This window comes from Bombus impatiens, unplaced genomic scaffold, assembly GCF_000188095.3.
Source record: "Bombus impatiens unplaced genomic scaffold, BIMP_2.2 scf_0166, whole genome shotgun sequence".
Classification (NCBI taxonomy): domain Eukaryota; kingdom Metazoa; phylum Arthropoda; class Insecta; order Hymenoptera; family Apidae; genus Bombus; species Bombus impatiens.
This window is the reverse complement of record NT_176585.1, coordinates 1,095,576-1,111,203: the sequence shown is the minus strand read 5'-3', so window position 1 is coordinate 1,111,203 and position 15,628 is coordinate 1,095,576. Positions and strand designations below refer to the sequence as shown.

General features: G+C 37.2%; 5 protein-coding genes across 6 annotated transcripts in view; 4 read left to right on the top strand and 1 right to left on the bottom strand.

Moving 5' to 3' along the window:
- Positions 1–2,822: 2,822 nt before the first annotated feature.
- LOC100749873 (protein AF-9) lies at positions 2,823–5,863 on the bottom strand. Of its 2 annotated transcripts, XM_012382727.3 has the most exons (4): positions 5,621–5,863; positions 5,213–5,378; positions 4,870–5,138; positions 2,823–4,767 (listed from the first exon to the last, which is right to left on the bottom strand). In XM_012382727.3, exons 1-4 carry the CDS (start codon positions 5,651–5,653, stop codon positions 2,962–2,964), a joined length of 2,274 nt encoding a protein of 757 aa, XP_012238150.1. In that variant the 5' UTR covers positions 5,654–5,863; the 3' UTR covers positions 2,823–2,961. The 2 variants fall into 2 exon arrangements, with proteins under 2 accessions (XP_012238150.1, XP_003487650.1); XM_003487602.4 differs by having other exon boundaries at positions 5,213–5,863.
- Positions 5,864–5,898: 35 nt separating this feature from the next.
- LOC100749672 (biogenesis of lysosome-related organelles complex 1 subunit 1) lies at positions 5,899–7,078 on the top strand. Its single transcript, XM_003487601.4, has 5 exons — positions 5,899–6,157; positions 6,227–6,363; positions 6,444–6,516; positions 6,591–6,808; positions 6,913–7,078. The coding sequence occupies exons 2-5, from the start codon at positions 6,303–6,305 to the stop codon at positions 6,945–6,947; spliced, it is 387 nt and encodes a 128-aa protein (XP_003487649.1). The 5' UTR covers positions 5,899–6,157; positions 6,227–6,302; the 3' UTR covers positions 6,948–7,078.
- Positions 7,079–7,103: 25 nt separating this feature from the next.
- Positions 7,104–9,008, top strand: LOC100749555 (splicing factor 3B subunit 4). The gene is made up of 4 exons (XM_003487600.4): positions 7,104–7,274; positions 7,509–7,592; positions 7,668–7,942; positions 8,017–9,008. Exons 1-4 carry the CDS (start codon positions 7,241–7,243, stop codon positions 8,863–8,865), a joined length of 1,242 nt encoding a protein of 413 aa, XP_003487648.1. The 5' UTR covers positions 7,104–7,240; the 3' UTR covers positions 8,866–9,008.
- Positions 9,009–9,225: 217 nt separating this feature from the next.
- LOC100746175 lies at positions 9,226–13,311 on the top strand. Its single transcript, XM_012382714.3, has 4 exons — positions 9,226–9,356; positions 9,444–9,819; positions 10,072–10,282; positions 10,680–13,311. The coding sequence occupies exons 2-4, from the start codon at positions 9,598–9,600 to the stop codon at positions 10,694–10,696; spliced, it is 450 nt and encodes a 149-aa protein (XP_012238137.1). The 5' UTR covers positions 9,226–9,356; positions 9,444–9,597; the 3' UTR covers positions 10,697–13,311.
- Positions 13,312–14,711: 1,400 nt separating this feature from the next.
- The window catches only part of LOC100749437, a 7,048-nt gene continuing 6,131 nt past the window's right edge, over positions 14,712–15,628 (top strand). The window contains exon 1 of the mRNA XM_003487599.4: positions 14,712–15,465. Coding sequence (XP_003487647.1) covers positions 15,369–15,465 — 97 coding nt within the window. The 5' untranslated portion in view covers positions 14,712–15,368. The remainder of the gene's footprint in view (positions 15,466–15,628) is intronic.

Sequence of the window (15,628 nt, the reverse complement as noted above, 5' to 3'; positions counted from 1 at the left end):
CAATGAACGCATAAATGTACACCGAATGGCATATCAATTCTGGAGTGCTGTCTTGTACTATATCCTCGAAAGTCATGATTAATCATACACACATTTGCTTATCTACTATTTACATTTGGTAATTATCTAGAAACGTTGCCTCGCGTAGTTGTGCATAATCTTTATTATTATTATATACAACATTAGTCTATTCCAATGGCCCGCGAATACTCGGGATCACTTTATTTTCACAAATATACACACCTAATTAGACATGTATGACACCACCCACGGAAACATAACACTCAGTCAAAACTCGAGCATGCAACGAACAAAAATATACAAACTCATCTGTAAAACATGAATAATTTCTACAAAACAAGAAAAACATCTAAAAGGCAGGTATTATATAATTGTATATAATGTGTATTAAAAAACTGTAACAATCAAAGACAATGAATATGTTGAGGATACAAAAGTTACGCTAAGATAAACTTTCTGCCACAATTATTCTCGTTGTTGAAACTGCGCATTATTCCGTGATATACTTATCGGCCGAATGATAAAACGATAAAATACAAATGTATCTTGTGACGTTTACTTGATATTAGGACAGTGAAATATTCTTTTTGAAACTTTATTGATACGGGATTGAATAAAACATCTTCTATGGAGAGAAACAACGTTTAAACTCTTAATATTCGGCTAACAAAGGGTAGATTTTATAAAACTTTGTGGTTCGAATGATCAGTTAAAATTATTCAATTAATAACAATGTAAACGATGTACCAATGATCTGAATATAACATCAGAGTATATAGCCATTCTGTTGTTTCTAATAATGCCCCGGTTCTAAAATAATTTCTTTGATTCATAGCATATCATTTGATGAGTATAATTCGAATAAAATAAATAGGACTGTTCAAAAGCATAAAATGCAGTTTAAAATTATAGTGAAATATACGATGTGAAAAAAGAAAAGATACTGTAATTTCATAAGTGATAAATCAGTTCAATTTGCCTAAAGATCATGTTATTGGTCTTATATATTATATTATGTCTTCAATCTCTTTCATCGCAATCACCTTCCTGTAACATTATTATCAATTAATATCAATTAATGTTATTAAAGTTTTGGCAACGCAAATTTGCCCAAACGACTGAGCAAAAACGAACATAGAAAAAAACACTTCGATACGTATGGCGCCAATTAACGTGAATCGAAATAGATTTCCTCGTTTAGTCAACATTCAAGATATTTCTTTCTCTAATACAATAAATAATGCACTACAAAAACTATAAAAACTACCACAGTATTTATCTAATATACAATTTTCGTTACCTAATAATAACATTATAAAAAACATTAGACTATTTGGGCTATCAATTGCACGCAACACCATTCTGTAATGACATGGTAAATACAATGTAATTTATACAGGTGATGCAGAATAACAATATGGTAAAGAAAAGTTTTCCTGATGAATATACAAACATTCACACAGTAGAAATTGGCTATACATATATCGATGTAATTTGCATGATAAAAATCTTAAATAAGATGAAAACACATGACACAGATACGTGCTCCATTCATAAAACAAAATATTGATTTCCACTCGAATTAAATGCAACTCCAATGGATAATAAAACAAACACAAAGATAAAACATTGACGCATAATGAGAACAAATTTATAGCGAAGTTTATAGTCGGGGTGCTTCCAGTTTTTCTTCCTAACGTGACGTATCGATATTATTTATACCTAATTCACTTTAATAATACTTACAAAATTCTTTGTAGAAGTGAATACAAAATAAGATATTGCATAGAATGTACTGCTCAAATATTTCTGATTGAGAAGACCATGACGACTTGTTGAAACAAATCTCATCGTTTCTTCAATGTATTTTACATGATAGCAATATTGATGATAATAATAATAATAAACGAATAATAATAATAATAATAATAATAATAATAATAATAATGGAATATATAAACGAGCATTAATATAAAATATAAATTATCAAATGATTCTTCCACACGTTTCTTACTTTAATTACGTCCCATATGAAAATATCAATAAATATAATGATCACCCTCGGTTCAGATAGATGAACCTACGCTAAATTCTCTGAAAGATATCAAGAATATATCTATGTAGAAGGCAATATGATGCACGAAATCTTTGAACGTTTTCGATTAACATCATTAAAGTCAACATAATCTTTTATATATCTTTACCATACAAGAAATCAAATATATGTTTGTAATGAACATATGTAATATTCATATACATCACATACATTTATATATAATGCATATATATTTTATATATATATATATATATATATATATATATATATATATATATATATGTACGTATTGTATCTACATAAATAAAAATGCACTGCAGATCCTAATGTTCTTGAAAGAAACGATGAATACTCTATATTACACGAAAATACAATATACGATTTTTAATCTATCCTTTCCACAGATTATGTATTATTTATATGTCTATAAAACAATGTAAAAATAACAGGTGCTGGAAATATATAAAAATGTAAGAAAATAAGCTGATCCGGTGAACGATAAAGAAACTAGAATTATAAGCATATAGCTGCGATTCATAAACAGCATTTTCTTTTCCATAGATCAATTATGCACGTTTTCCGGGTTAATGCGATCGAAAGTACTCAGTTGGCATGTTAAGAGGAAAGTATGCAAAATCTGAATCGTATACCCAGGCAGAAGTAGACTCCTCTCTTCTTTATCAAGGACATCGGTATCTACAAAATTTTTCCTGGGGTCTTGTATATTACTTGTTTTTATATATGCATATGTATATATATACATACGTATATATGTATATATATTAGTCTGGAGGAATCTCGTTTATAAGCTCAAATAACTTAATGACTTCATACATAGAATAATAATTTATAATAAAAGGTGTCATGATTTACGCTACAGACGGTCACGATGCAAAAAATTGTTGTAAGCGCTGCACCGTTCTACGATCCAGAGCACACAGATCAAAATCGAATGTCTTTTTTGTAATCTCGTATTGACCGGTTTCTGCGATTACCTGAACAACTCTCTGTAACTCTTGATTATCTTGCAAAGTCATTATCTTTTGTTGCAAGTCTTTTAACTGTGACACATAGTCTTCTGAAAACACGGGTGGCTCTCCTATGTCTGAATCAACCAAAGTACTATTCGTTGAATCAGGGGCCACTTGTTCCGCTTCCGCCTCGACACGCTTCTCGGCGACTTGTTCTATAACACCACGACCATCCTTCGTCTTTATATGAACCGTTTCTTGATCCACCACAACTGGTGATTGACTCGAAGAAACGGGCTCCAAAGGAGGTGATGTCGAATGACCTCTATCCTTTTCTCTTTTAACCACATGGTCGTCATCGCCTTTACTATCACTCCGTCGTTTCCTTCTACGGATTTCTTTTTCCTCCCCTTTACTCCCTTTAGATCTGTCCCTTTTGTTTCGGTCTACCTTATCCTTTTTAATGTCTGTAGAAATTGCAGGTGAAAGTGGTTTCGTCAGTTCCGCCGGCGGTGTAGACACCGTTAAATTTTCTACTTCTTTCTTAACCATAGGCACTAATTTTGATTCAGGGAAGGAATCGTCATCTATGGATGGCGCTGAATCGCTACTATCTCTTTCTGGCATTTCCAGTACTGAAAGGGGATTGGTTACTGGAACATTAGGCACATTATTTTGTTTCTCTGTTGAGGACTTTATCCTGTCGCGTTTTTCTTTCTTGTCTCTATCTTTGCTACTATCCCGTTTATCCTTTTTATCCCTTTTTTTATGCTTGTGCTTCTGCTTGTCTTTTTCATTTTTATTATCTTTCGCCTTCTCAGACTTCTCGATCTTTTCAGATCTTTCTGTCTTCGATAATTTCTCATCTTTTGGTTTCTCACTCTCCTTCGGAGGTTTCGGCGACTTTCTCCCCTCTTTGGCCGATTTGTACTCTTGACTCTTCTCTTTCTCGGATTTCTCGGATTTCTCTGATTTATTTTTCTTCTCGGCTACTTTCATAGATTCCTTTGAGGAAGGCCGTTCTCCTTCCTTATACTTATCCTTTCGTTCTTTATCCCGATCTTCTTTATGCTTTTTCTTGTCCTTTTTCTTTTCACCCTTAGACGCATCGACAACATTTTTAGAACTATCTTTTACTTTATCTTTTTCTTTATTCTTATCTTTCTCTTTTTCAAAAGTTACCTTTTTCACTTCCTTTTCCTTTGATTTTGGGGAAATTGACCTCTTTGCAGGAGGCAGAGACGGGCTACAAGCTCTTTTTATTCCAGCTGATGGAGGTGATGGTGGCCTTTTATTAGGAGGACTAGGATGATTCTTATTTCCAGGACTAGCAGACCTTTTTAATTTCTCCTTACTTCGATTTTTATCTTTAGGTTGCTCTTTGATCCTTCTGTCCTTTTTATCCTCCATTTTGTCCTTTTTAGGATCTTTATGTGGACTATCCTTAGATTTTGTTTTGTCTACTTTATCAGACTTCTCTGTGGTAATTAATGATTTAGAAGCCGAGGATTTGTCTTGTGGTGTAGACTTTTTAGTGTCCTGAGATACTTTTGTAGGTTTCAGAGGTGTACCGAATAATTCAGCAAAAGAACTTGAAGTTTTTGACTCTATATTTTTGTGCTTCTTCGACTCACTCCCACTCAACTTTGGTTTACCAACCATAGTTAATGCTTTAGATTCGTTCTTTTCAACTGAATTATCAGAACTGGACACAAGAACCTAAACATATAATATTTAATTTAATATTATAATTTATATAGAAAAATATAGAATTTATATAGAAAGATAAGAACCTATATAAATAGGATTAGATATACTCACACCACCACCTTTCAATAGTTTCCTCCTAAAGTCATCTGAAGGATTATTAATTATTTCAGTATGTCTTATGACATTTGTAATTGCAGGACCACTAAATTGTAAGTTAAGGTCATATAAAATCTCTATCTTTTTGCTACCTTCATCCTTATTTTTTAAATAAATGTGAATTGGAATCTCAAAACCAGCATATCCAGACTCTTTTAACACAAATGGTGGATCTTTTAAGATCCTCTTTGGTTTTGAGAATGTTTGATGTAATTGAAAAACCACTGGAATACAAACCAAAATAAGTCGGAGGATTTGTATCTATGGATGCATGGTATTTCCTTAAAAGTATATTTACCTTTCTCAACATAGTGGTGAATATCAGCATTATCAATACCCCGCACAAATAATTCCCAATCATGAGTATAGCCCTGAGGGGTAGTACGCATACGTAACATTGATGAGTGTCCACATTCTAGTGTAATGCGAATTGCCATTCTCTCATATGAATTTTTTGATACACGCTTTTTCAAAGAAAAACAGAGAGAGCTAATTATGCGGGTAAACACAGCAATTACGTTACATTTTTATTTATCTCGTTACACGTGAATGAAAACTCTGATGAATTCTTAACTATCTGATCCTTTACAAACTATTTGTGACGTTGAAAATCATTGTCCAACAATTTATGCTAAATGCGAAAACAATGACAACACTTCTTTCCTAACTTTCGTATACTTGAAATACTGATACATCGTTTGCTTACACTTGTTTTGTATGAAAATGTTGAACACCTCATTAGAGCAGAATATTGTGATAACCGAGGAGTTTGATGGAGGCAAATCGCCTCGTTAGTATTACGATAATTCAGAAATTTCCTTTAAGCCAAATGTGATTCGATTATCAACAGGTAAACTCTACACCAACGAGAACTAGTCGCCATATTTGTTACTGCGTACACTAGACTTAAAAATGCACGACTGTACTGCCATCTATAGGAAAACGCTATTGTCTGCCGAGGTATGTTCTAATATCAATCCTTGCTTTTGTACAATTTTGTTCAATCCTTGATTGAACAGATGATACGTTGTTTATTATTAGAATATACTATTCTAACCTAAAAGCATTACTTATTGGTTGATGCAAATTGCTCTTCTGCAATGTAAATTGTTGAGACATTAAGTACTAACCAGCAGTGTAGTATTTTAAGCAGAATTTACAATAACTTTGTTATTTGAATTAATAGATTAAAATGTACCTCTCTAAAAATGAATAAATATGTTAATATAGATAGTCATTAATCGTGAGTAAATTTTCCATAAACAGTAGATATCATATTTGAAAAAAATAAATCGAGTGGTATTACTTATAGGTTTTTAAAAACAAAGGAACCTAGCATTTGCAGTAACCCACTGGAACCTTAGTAATACAACTGATTAGTAATAAAGATGTTATCTGCTATTGTAAAAGAGCACCAAAGCAAACAAGCAGCAAGAAAGGAAAGACAAGGTAAAAGTAATAAACATACTTTTGATCTTCTATAAATTGACTATACTTACGAATAACTATATAGAATATTGTTACAACAGAGCAAAAGAGGAAAGAAGCTGTGCAAGCTGCAAGTAACTTGACACAAGCTTTAGTTGACCATTTAAATGTTGGGTAAGTTTTTGATGTCCTTTGACGAGAAACAATTACAATGTAATTGTTTTTTAAAGGAATATTTGATCATGTAGAGTGGCACAAGCATATCTCAATCAGAAGAAACTCGATGCGGAAGCAAAACAATTACAACATAGCGCAACAAATTTTGCAAAACAAACACAGTCATGGTTGAATTTAGTAGAAGCTTTCTCCAGTGCATTAAAAGAAATTGGTGATGCTGAGAATTGGGCACGCAGCATTGAAGGAGATATGAGAACTATAGCAACTGCTTTGGAATATTCTTATAAAGGTAAACAACCAATGCAATCGTTTGTACTAATTACATTTTATGCATATAACATAGAATTAATTATAAAAATATGTATAAAAATATAATTAATGCATTTATTTCAGCAACCCAAGAAGTACAAGGGACCAGTACTACTTAAAAGCTTAAAAATATATATTACATTATATTAAAAGAACTTAAGAATAAGTGTTATTAAATGTCATTATAGATTTTATCTTGTTTTTTGTTTGTATTACTATGTTTTAAAATAAATCTCATCATTTTTTCTTCTGTTAAGAATTTATTTATTTCGTTGATTTTATCGAAGTTTGTTATTATTAATAACAACATTTTTGTAAACTATCCAGTGATATAGATTAATAACATTTTTGAATATCAATCTTATCATGGTAGCCGAACAAGTTCAGACCACTAGTATAATAATTGGCAATCATGGCGGCCGGTCCTATTGCTGAACGTAATCAAGGTACGTGTCTATTTAAAATATTTAGATAAATATATATATTATAATATTTTGATTTTTCTTCTTATTGAAATCCTAATTGCAATTATGGAACGAATCTTGTATAATATATTAAAACTAAAAATATTGTGTTGTGTTAGGTTATGTGTACGTAAACACAATTTATAGGTTAACAATTTTATATATATATATATAGTAATTTTTTATAGTGCAAATAAAATATTTTATATCTTTTAGATGCCACAATATATGTCGGTGGATTGGATGATAAGGTCACGGAATCCCTTATGTGGGAACTGTTCGTCCAATCAGGACCAGTGGGTATGTAACAATATTATTATATCTGCTTTAAAATTTTTTTTTAAAGTAATTGAATTTCCTTGAAAATATTTTCAGTCAACGTGCATATGCCTAAAGATAGAGTAACACAAATGCATCAGGGCTATGGGTTTGTAGAATTTATGGGAGAAGAAGATGCTGACTATGCTATTAAGATAATGAACATGATAAAATTATATGGAAAGCCAATAAGAGTAAATAAAGCAAGTGCTCATCAGAAGAACCTAGATGTTGGTGCTAATATCTTTATTGGAAATCTTGATCCAGAAGTAGATGAGAAACTATTATACGACACCTTCAGTGCATTTGGAGTAATTCTTCAGACGCCAAAAGTAATGCATGCTGCTAACAAACAATAATTAATAATAAGTGTTTACAAAATATATAACATGTTTTTATATTTCAGATAATGAGAGATCCTGAAACAGGAAACTCCAAGGGCTTTGCATTCATAAACTTTGCTTCCTTCGATGCCTCCGATGCAAGTATAGAAGCAATGAACGGTCAGTACTTATGCAACAGACCGATTTCCGTATCATACGCTTTCAAACGCGACGCGAAAGGAGAAAGACATGGTAGTGCTGCTGAACGATTGTTAGCTGCTCAAAACCCGCTAAGTCAAGCAGACAGGCCTCATCAATTATTTGCCGATGCTCCTCCTTTGGCACCACCTCCGATTCCAAATTCCAATGCAGCGACTCACCAAGCTACTCATCATCCTCAACATCATGTGATGCATCATGGAATGGTTGTACCACCACCTCCACCTCCGTCAACACCAGGACCTCCAATGGGTCACCCACCACCACCACCTGTTCCACCGCCGCCATCGAGTGGCTTTCCTCCAGCAAGTATTCCTCCGCCTCCTTTACCTCCGATGTCAATGGCCACACATCCTCCTTTACCGCCTGGAATGCCACCTCCATTGCCACCTATGCCCGTTTCAACGTCTCAATCGCAACAGACGACACCTAGAATGATGGCACCACCACCTCCTCATTGGGGAGTGAGTGGGCCACCTCAAGGTCAATTTCCACCTCCTCCGCCTCCCTCATCTACTGGAGCACCTCCACCTCCGCAATTTGGACAGTTTCAACCACCACCACCGCGACCTCCTCCAACATGGAGGCATCCACCGCCTCCTCCTGTATCTCAGGGTGGACCACCGCCGCCACCACCTCCACAATTTCGACCACCCTTCCCACCAAGAGGTCCACCTCCACCTCCACCACCTCACGATTCCAGTCAATATTAGATTGTCTCTTCATCTTTATGATATCGTCATTATTTAATAACATAATGTAAAAATTTGACTGTATTCAAGACATTCAAATACATTATTGTTGCGCAAATCTGTATTTGATAATATAATGTCTGAATAAATTTCATTAGTTTCAAGCCGTGAGTTTCTTTCAATTCCTCGTTCTTAAACGGCGAGGGAACCATAGATTGTGAAAATTATGACAAATCGTTCACAGTTTCTTCTTAACGATTACAAACGCGGTCATTTTAATGTATCGATTAGAAGTCGCGTGTGAATAAGGACATGCCAAGCTCGTTCTATCGATTATTGCAAGCTTGTCCAGTCCAGATAGTGATAACACTGAACGGACAAATGAGTGGCAGAGCAGTTGTCTTCGGGTATGTCACCGCGTTGAAAGGATTCGCGTACGAAATCGGACGAAAAATAAAAAAAAAACGAATGAACGCGAAGGAATCGTAAGCTTGTCGCGTGTCATCAACCGAGTAAGTAAGGGGAACAGGTGTCTGGAGTGGTAAATTAAGCGGCGCCGACGGCGCTATGCATTCTGAAAATAACGCGATTTTTTTTAGATCTCTCGTGACTCGATGTAGTTTCATCGATCCGTACGACGCCTCGCTTGTCCATTACTTTCGAATAAAGTTAAAACGCTCCCAATATATACTAGATATAGTTTGATATAATTGTTCGACGACCGAAAGGAAGAAATCATGTTCAACTTATGATATGGCTCGCCTTTACTACGAGTGTAACGCGGATCTAAGAAACAATACGGAAGATAGCGAAACGAACAAACCATACGCGTGTACACCGGATAAATATTGCTTGTATTGCTGTTGCAACTCGCAGTGTTGTCTGCTGGTGCAAAGACGGCCACCACGACACTTCTGGGAAGCCTGGTACTTTTGGCTAGGCGTTGCTTTACTCGCTGTTTTTATCATATCTTCGGTAAGTGATCCTCGATGATCTCTGATCTTAGGAACGTTCGCTTTATTGAAATTTCTAGAAATTTATTACGTAAACGAAACGAAACCTAAGAAATTGTATTTTCCATATCTGTGTTTGTCGTTTCATTATCAATCATCGATATCGTGTTCCCTTAGAATCGATGTGGCGCGTTCGTTTAATTTCCTTAACGATCGCCGATTACTCCAAGGAATATTTTGATTCCCCCTTTTTTTTTTTTTTTTTTGAAACTAGGTGAGCAGTTACATAGTCAGTAATTGCAGACATAATATTCAAGGTGTACAACTAAGACACAGCACGCACGGCAATCGACGAAACGATCGCGACAATCGTCCGAGTAACAACCAGAATGAGATATCCATAAGCATAATCCCGACGTCGGAATTTTTTCCATCGCACAGGAAGATGTTCGTGATTGCTTCTCAACCGGCCGTGAATCACCTGAGTAAGTAAAAATATTGCTCGTATACCTATAGAACTGCACCGTAAAACTCGGAGCATACTCTTCGTATGTTTAAACTTTCACGTCTGACCAGAACGCAATCACGTACGGACACATCTTTGCACTGCATAATTACGTACGATAAAGTAAAGACGATGTTAGCGTGGACGCGTTGCGTATCGAGCAATTAAGTTACAGAAGAGTGGTTGAAGCGGCTCGAACGGATGTTATAGAAGGACGAGTTCCAATGTAAAAAGTTTCGCAACACCGATGAAAGGGGGACAATCGCTTTAAATCTCTCCGAGATTCGATTAAAAGTTGGGGATGGCGCGGCGATCAGGAATAATTCGTGCAATTTCGAGCAATAATAATCTTGTGCATGCATTGATTTATATTGCAGCTCCTGTCGTTGCGTGAAGTCGTTTTGTTTTAACGGAGCGATTATGCCAGCGAAAGGAAGCCGACGCGAAGAGTTGGAAGATCATCCCATGGCATTTTACACGGTAATACCTCTTAAAAGACAGCGCGTCGCATCGAGAGCTTTGATCGGCCGGAACATCGCGGCCACGTCATTATGTCGCGAGGAACATTTACGATAAATGCGTCTTTTTACTTAGCCTCGGGATGTAATAACTGGTAGCGGTTCAAAACACTCTGATCGCAAACGACATTTTGAACAAATGAGAAACGATGTTACCGAAGAATACAGTCTTCTTAATGGCCAATTTGACACTGAAGCTACTTAGGCCGCGATCCGACTCCTCCTTTGGTTCATAATTTGCCACACGCGATGTATCCTATTAAACATGAAAACTTCCGATGTATCGTTTGCGATTAAGCGATTCGTCGTTTTCCAATTTAACGCGGGACGCGATAAAAACAAAGAACAACGTAAAATTATAGGTTTGACGATGCTTTATAACGCGTAGAATCGAAAACAACCGGTATAGTAGGATTTACTAAAAGATCGGGAAACGATGATTTACGATAATGTGTCTGGAATACAAATCGTAGATCGGCATTGATTAGGATCGTTGGATCGTTTTAGCGCTTCTGAACATCGGTCGAGCATTTAGAATTTCTTAGCCGAGGCCTCGCTTCCATTTGGCTGAGCACAGTGCAACCAGCCCGATCGAAACTCGTTCTAGAGGACTCGAATGGGCGTAACTCCCATTAACAATTAAGAAGACACGCTGCAACTTGGTCGACGTACCTGACTGGACGTACCAAGAGATCGGGGGCTAATTAAAAAGGACAATCGGGCGAATGCAACTCAAGGCGACGTGTACTCTCTATCTTTTCGCGCATCTCTCTTAATCTTTCTTGCTCCCTCTTTCCTCTTTTTTCGCATCTTTCTCTTTATCTGTTCAATTCCTCGTCTTCCTTTTCCCTGCGACTCGTTCCTACCGCTTCTCTGTTTCCAGATCGATCCCGCGATAGCGGTTAATCGCGATAATCTTCGCAGAAGAGAGGAATTACGAAAAACTTTGGCGTTTTATCGAACCCCGACAGCAAACACGCGGCAAACACATGCGCATTTCAGAATGATAAAACCAAGATGTGTACTTTTCATCTATTCCCATTGCGATTTCTAAGGTATTCGAAGGATTGTACACTGGCGTTCGTAAGTCACGGGATACTCGGAAATTTTTGAACACGAATTTTAATAAAATAAATAAAATCTTTAAAATGCACTATAGTAATTACGATATCTGTTTATGTTTATCGCAAGTGTATCAATTGGCTTATGGATGCGAGCATATAAACCTTCTAAGATCGAGGTGAGATTCGTGCATACTTTGAATTACCTTGAGAAAATGAAAGGATTCGATGCAACTTTTCATTGTCATATTCCATCTGCGTAATGACTGGCTGTGATCATGTCAATTCGAGGCAGCTACGTGGGAGTGAAACGTTTGCTATTCCTTCGTCGGAGCGTTAGTACGTAGAACATGGTTTGTCATGGACGTTTAATACGAAATAATAGCTCGTGTACCGGCGTACACGTATCGATCGCGACGCTTTACACTTCAGCTAAATTAATTAATATGCACCGAAAGAGAAACAGATACACGTTTGACATTTTGCACAAGTGTGATTGTAATTAGCTGCGTAGGATGAGAGTGGAAACTACTGTCTGATATTATCATATAAAAAGTCAATGGCGGTGAAAAATTCTATAAATATACAATTTCGATGTGTTTGCGTTTAAATAATATTCACGACCTTCTTTTCTTTTTTTCATTATTCCACGAATCCCACGCTACAATGCGCTTACTCAAGACATCCATTAATAACGGCGGACCCCAAACATTTACACCTGAGAAACTCCAGTTCTCACGATTGAACCGTTGATTTAATTAAGAGTTAATTAGGCTACCTTCACCGTCGGATCAAAATTTTTTTCCAAACTAAATCCCACCTCGGAAGACATCCTCTGCCTCGAGTTCAACAAAGTAGAAAGACGATAATTCAACCGTAAGAAGAAGATCCAGTTTCAACGAGACACTGCATGTATAAGAGGAATTTAAATTGCTTACTCCTCACCTCGTTGAAATAGGTCTATTCGAACGATCGTCCGAACAGTTCGCGATACATCTCAATAAATTACCCGAGTGAAAGAAATCCTTGTGCTCTCGGTAAATCTTTTTACAGCGAACACTTGATTCGTTCGCGCAATAAGAAGTAGCAACGGAGAGCAGACTGCCGGCGACCTCGTTCGACTGTAACGAAGTGTCATTCCGATAACCCAGGCCCAGCTTTTACTGTCACTCGACGGATGACGATAAAGAAATGTGCAAGCAGCGGGGCTCTGCTTAATGTTGCATGGACAGGAAACCAACCGGGGAATTAAACTCTCGTCTGCTCTGCCGTTGGATGCCAATGACTACGATTAAGATGTTCGAACGACTCTCGATTACGAATCCTGCACCATCGATTTTTACGCGATTTACCCTTTAACGAGAGGTTAAGATGTTTTAATCGTTGTATTTTACGTTTCGAAGAAATAAAGACGAACGTGTGGAATTAAACGAGGAATTTTATTTCGCTTTCCTGTTTCTCTGTTCGTTAATAGGTTTCGTCTCGCGACGAGTATCGATGGAAGTTTCGAAAATTTGTCATTTCGGGAATTCCATTGGATTGAAGCAAAAAACAAATTTAGAATATAGACGAGCAAACCTGATATCCGAACGAATGAATTTGATATTCCTTACGAGCGAACAAACAAGCTTCTATAATATTTATTATAAAATACACGCGTTCTCAATGCGTGTAATAAATACACCAGCGTGTACTATCGGTAGTACGATATTATTCCGTCAATGATTCGTTACATCTGGATGGACGGAAATATATCGTAGCTCAACGAGAGATACGAACGTGCATACGATCTAGACGTTATTGTTCCAATAAATCGGCAGAGTTTAGGAGACTTTTCGAGGCAACTCTAAAAAAAAAAGTCACTGGAATTCTTTCACAGCGAGAACATCACGAGTTTCGAGTTGTATAAACAGAGTGACAAAAAATTATCCACATATTATATTTAAATTAATTTAAAATATCAATCGATAGTGACCAATACGATTGTTAAGCAAGGATCGTCCTCGGCAAGAATTCCTATTCTCAATTGTAATGCGAGATTGGTTGTATACAAAGAGGAGACACGTTCTTCCATCTGGAAAGCGTTTGCGAAACGCGTCCCGTGGCTGCGTAAAAGTGTACGCGAATTTGCGATGTTGCTCCAATAAATCGGCTTTAAAAGAGACCGGAGCCAGTGAAAAGGCCAAGAAAAAGACTTAGCAAAATCCGGTTTAAGTGTGAATAAATTACGTACGCGAAGGGAGCTGGCGGAAATGGTACCGCCTCGCGGTGAGAAAACGCAAAAAGCCATCAAAGAAGTGGTGGCACGGTGGATGGGAAAGACAAAAGCCATTAATCGTTTCTGTACAGTGGCGCTTGTATTTCGATTTCCCTCTGATTTTCCTCTGCTTCACTGGCGTTCTTATTTCAGCAATGTTATCACCAACACTGCGCGATGTGATCTCTAAAATAACAAAGTGGAAAAGAGCTCGACTTCTGCATTTTACGAGACCCAATTCTCGTATCGCGAAAGAAAAGAGGCCGAGTCGTACCGAAGAAGAAATTTCCAAGGAACCGATTATATGTCGCCTTGACGACGAAGCTATGCGAGCGAAGTAATGTCACCGATGACGGAATTAAAATAGATATAGAAGTAAATTCGTGAGGTGGTAGAAGAGTGGCGTGAAGGAGGAAGGACAGAAAAAGAGAGAGAAAGAGAGAGACAGAGATAGAGAGGTGGAAATCGAGAGTAGCCAACGTGTAAAGCAAGAGAAAGAGAAGGATACGAATCTGTGTTCCAGTGGGAGGTACTAAAATTAGAGGAGCCCACGCGGCTAACAGTTTCGTCTTGAAGCTTCCTTCAGACATTTTCAAATAGTCCTTTACGCCGATAACACAACGTGTTTTCGCGACGTCTCGCTGTCAGTCGCGACTCGGCGCCGTGATTCTGCGTTCGATTCGATTGGTTTACGAGTGACTTCCTCGAGAGACACGGTTGCCTCCTTGGAACCCATTCAACGTCCAAGTGACTCGAGATATTCCAACTGGCAGACGCAGACTTTCAATTAATCGTCTTTCTTTTTGTCAACGATAATTACCGTAATCGATGATCCTCGTTGAACGGCGAAAAATGAAAATCAAGGGCGGCTAATTTCCACGCCACTGTTTCTACCGATCCGTTCAGTGGCCTCGAATAATCCCGCGTCAATAAGCAGTCAAGTGCAAATCGGGTTTCTTTCGCCGCTAGCCGCGTTGCCTTTATCGAACATCGTCTCTGCATTTAGCGAAGGCTAGCCCTTCAACATGATAATGTATATTCCTGTCTTCTGCATACGTTTCAAGTGGCTCTCGTGCAGATAGCGAACCGTACCTACTTCGCTGTCTCTTCCCTTATCAATGAAATTGTCCCTGAGGCGTACTCGCGTTCGAGTGATCCTCCCCGACGATACTTTTCATTATCGAGACTTTCGTGATTCTCGGAGTGTTAGATTCTGCCGAGGCTTACGGCATGTATTTCAATCGATCGACTATCGAGCCGCCAATCTGCATATATTTCATCCTGCTATTTCTGATTTTTCTGTCGGGCAACGTTCAACAGATCGAAGGTAAGTTGGCCGGTTTGATCCGATGCATCGGCAATGTCGCTATCGATTTTTTATGCGTCGTAATCGTGCTAATGCACGATACGTTTAACATACATGTACTATCGTAGTACTTATCGGCGCGCATATCTATAATGAGCCCGTAAAAAAAAAAAAAAAAAAAAAA

Coding starts and splice junctions, on each gene's coding strand:
- LOC100749873 (XM_012382727.3), bottom strand. CDS start 5,653: ATGAGGTGTTCAACATTTTCATACAAAACAAGT. Junction 5,379..5,620: donor CATTTTCATACAAAACAAGT/GTAAGCAAACGA, acceptor TCTTTGAAAAAG/CGTGTATCAAAAAATTCATA. Junction 5,139..5,212: donor TCACCACTATGTTGAGAAAG/GTAAATATACTT, acceptor TTTGTATTCCAG/TGGTTTTTCAATTACATCAA.
- LOC100749672 (XM_003487601.4), top strand. CDS start 6,303: ATGTTATCTGCTATTGTAAAAGAGCACCAAAGCAAACAAGCAGCAAGA. Junction 6,364..6,443: donor AGCAAGAAAGGAAAGACAAG/GTAAAAGTAATA, acceptor TTGTTACAACAG/AGCAAAAGAGGAAAGAAGCT. Junction 6,517..6,590: donor GTTGACCATTTAAATGTTGG/GTAAGTTTTTGA, acceptor TTGATCATGTAG/AGTGGCACAAGCATATCTCA.
- LOC100749555 (XM_003487600.4), top strand. CDS start 7,241: ATGGCGGCCGGTCCTATTGCTGAACGTAATCAAG. Junction 7,275..7,508: donor TATTGCTGAACGTAATCAAG/GTACGTGTCTAT, acceptor TATATCTTTTAG/ATGCCACAATATATGTCGGT. Junction 7,943..8,016: donor TAATTCTTCAGACGCCAAAA/GTAATGCATGCT, acceptor TTTATATTTCAG/ATAATGAGAGATCCTGAAAC.
- LOC100746175 (XM_012382714.3), top strand. CDS start 9,598: ATGGCTCGCCTTTACTACGAGTGTAACGCGGATCTAAGAAACAATACG. Junction 9,820..10,071: donor CTGTTTTTATCATATCTTCG/GTAAGTGATCCT, acceptor TTTTGAAACTAG/GTGAGCAGTTACATAGTCAG.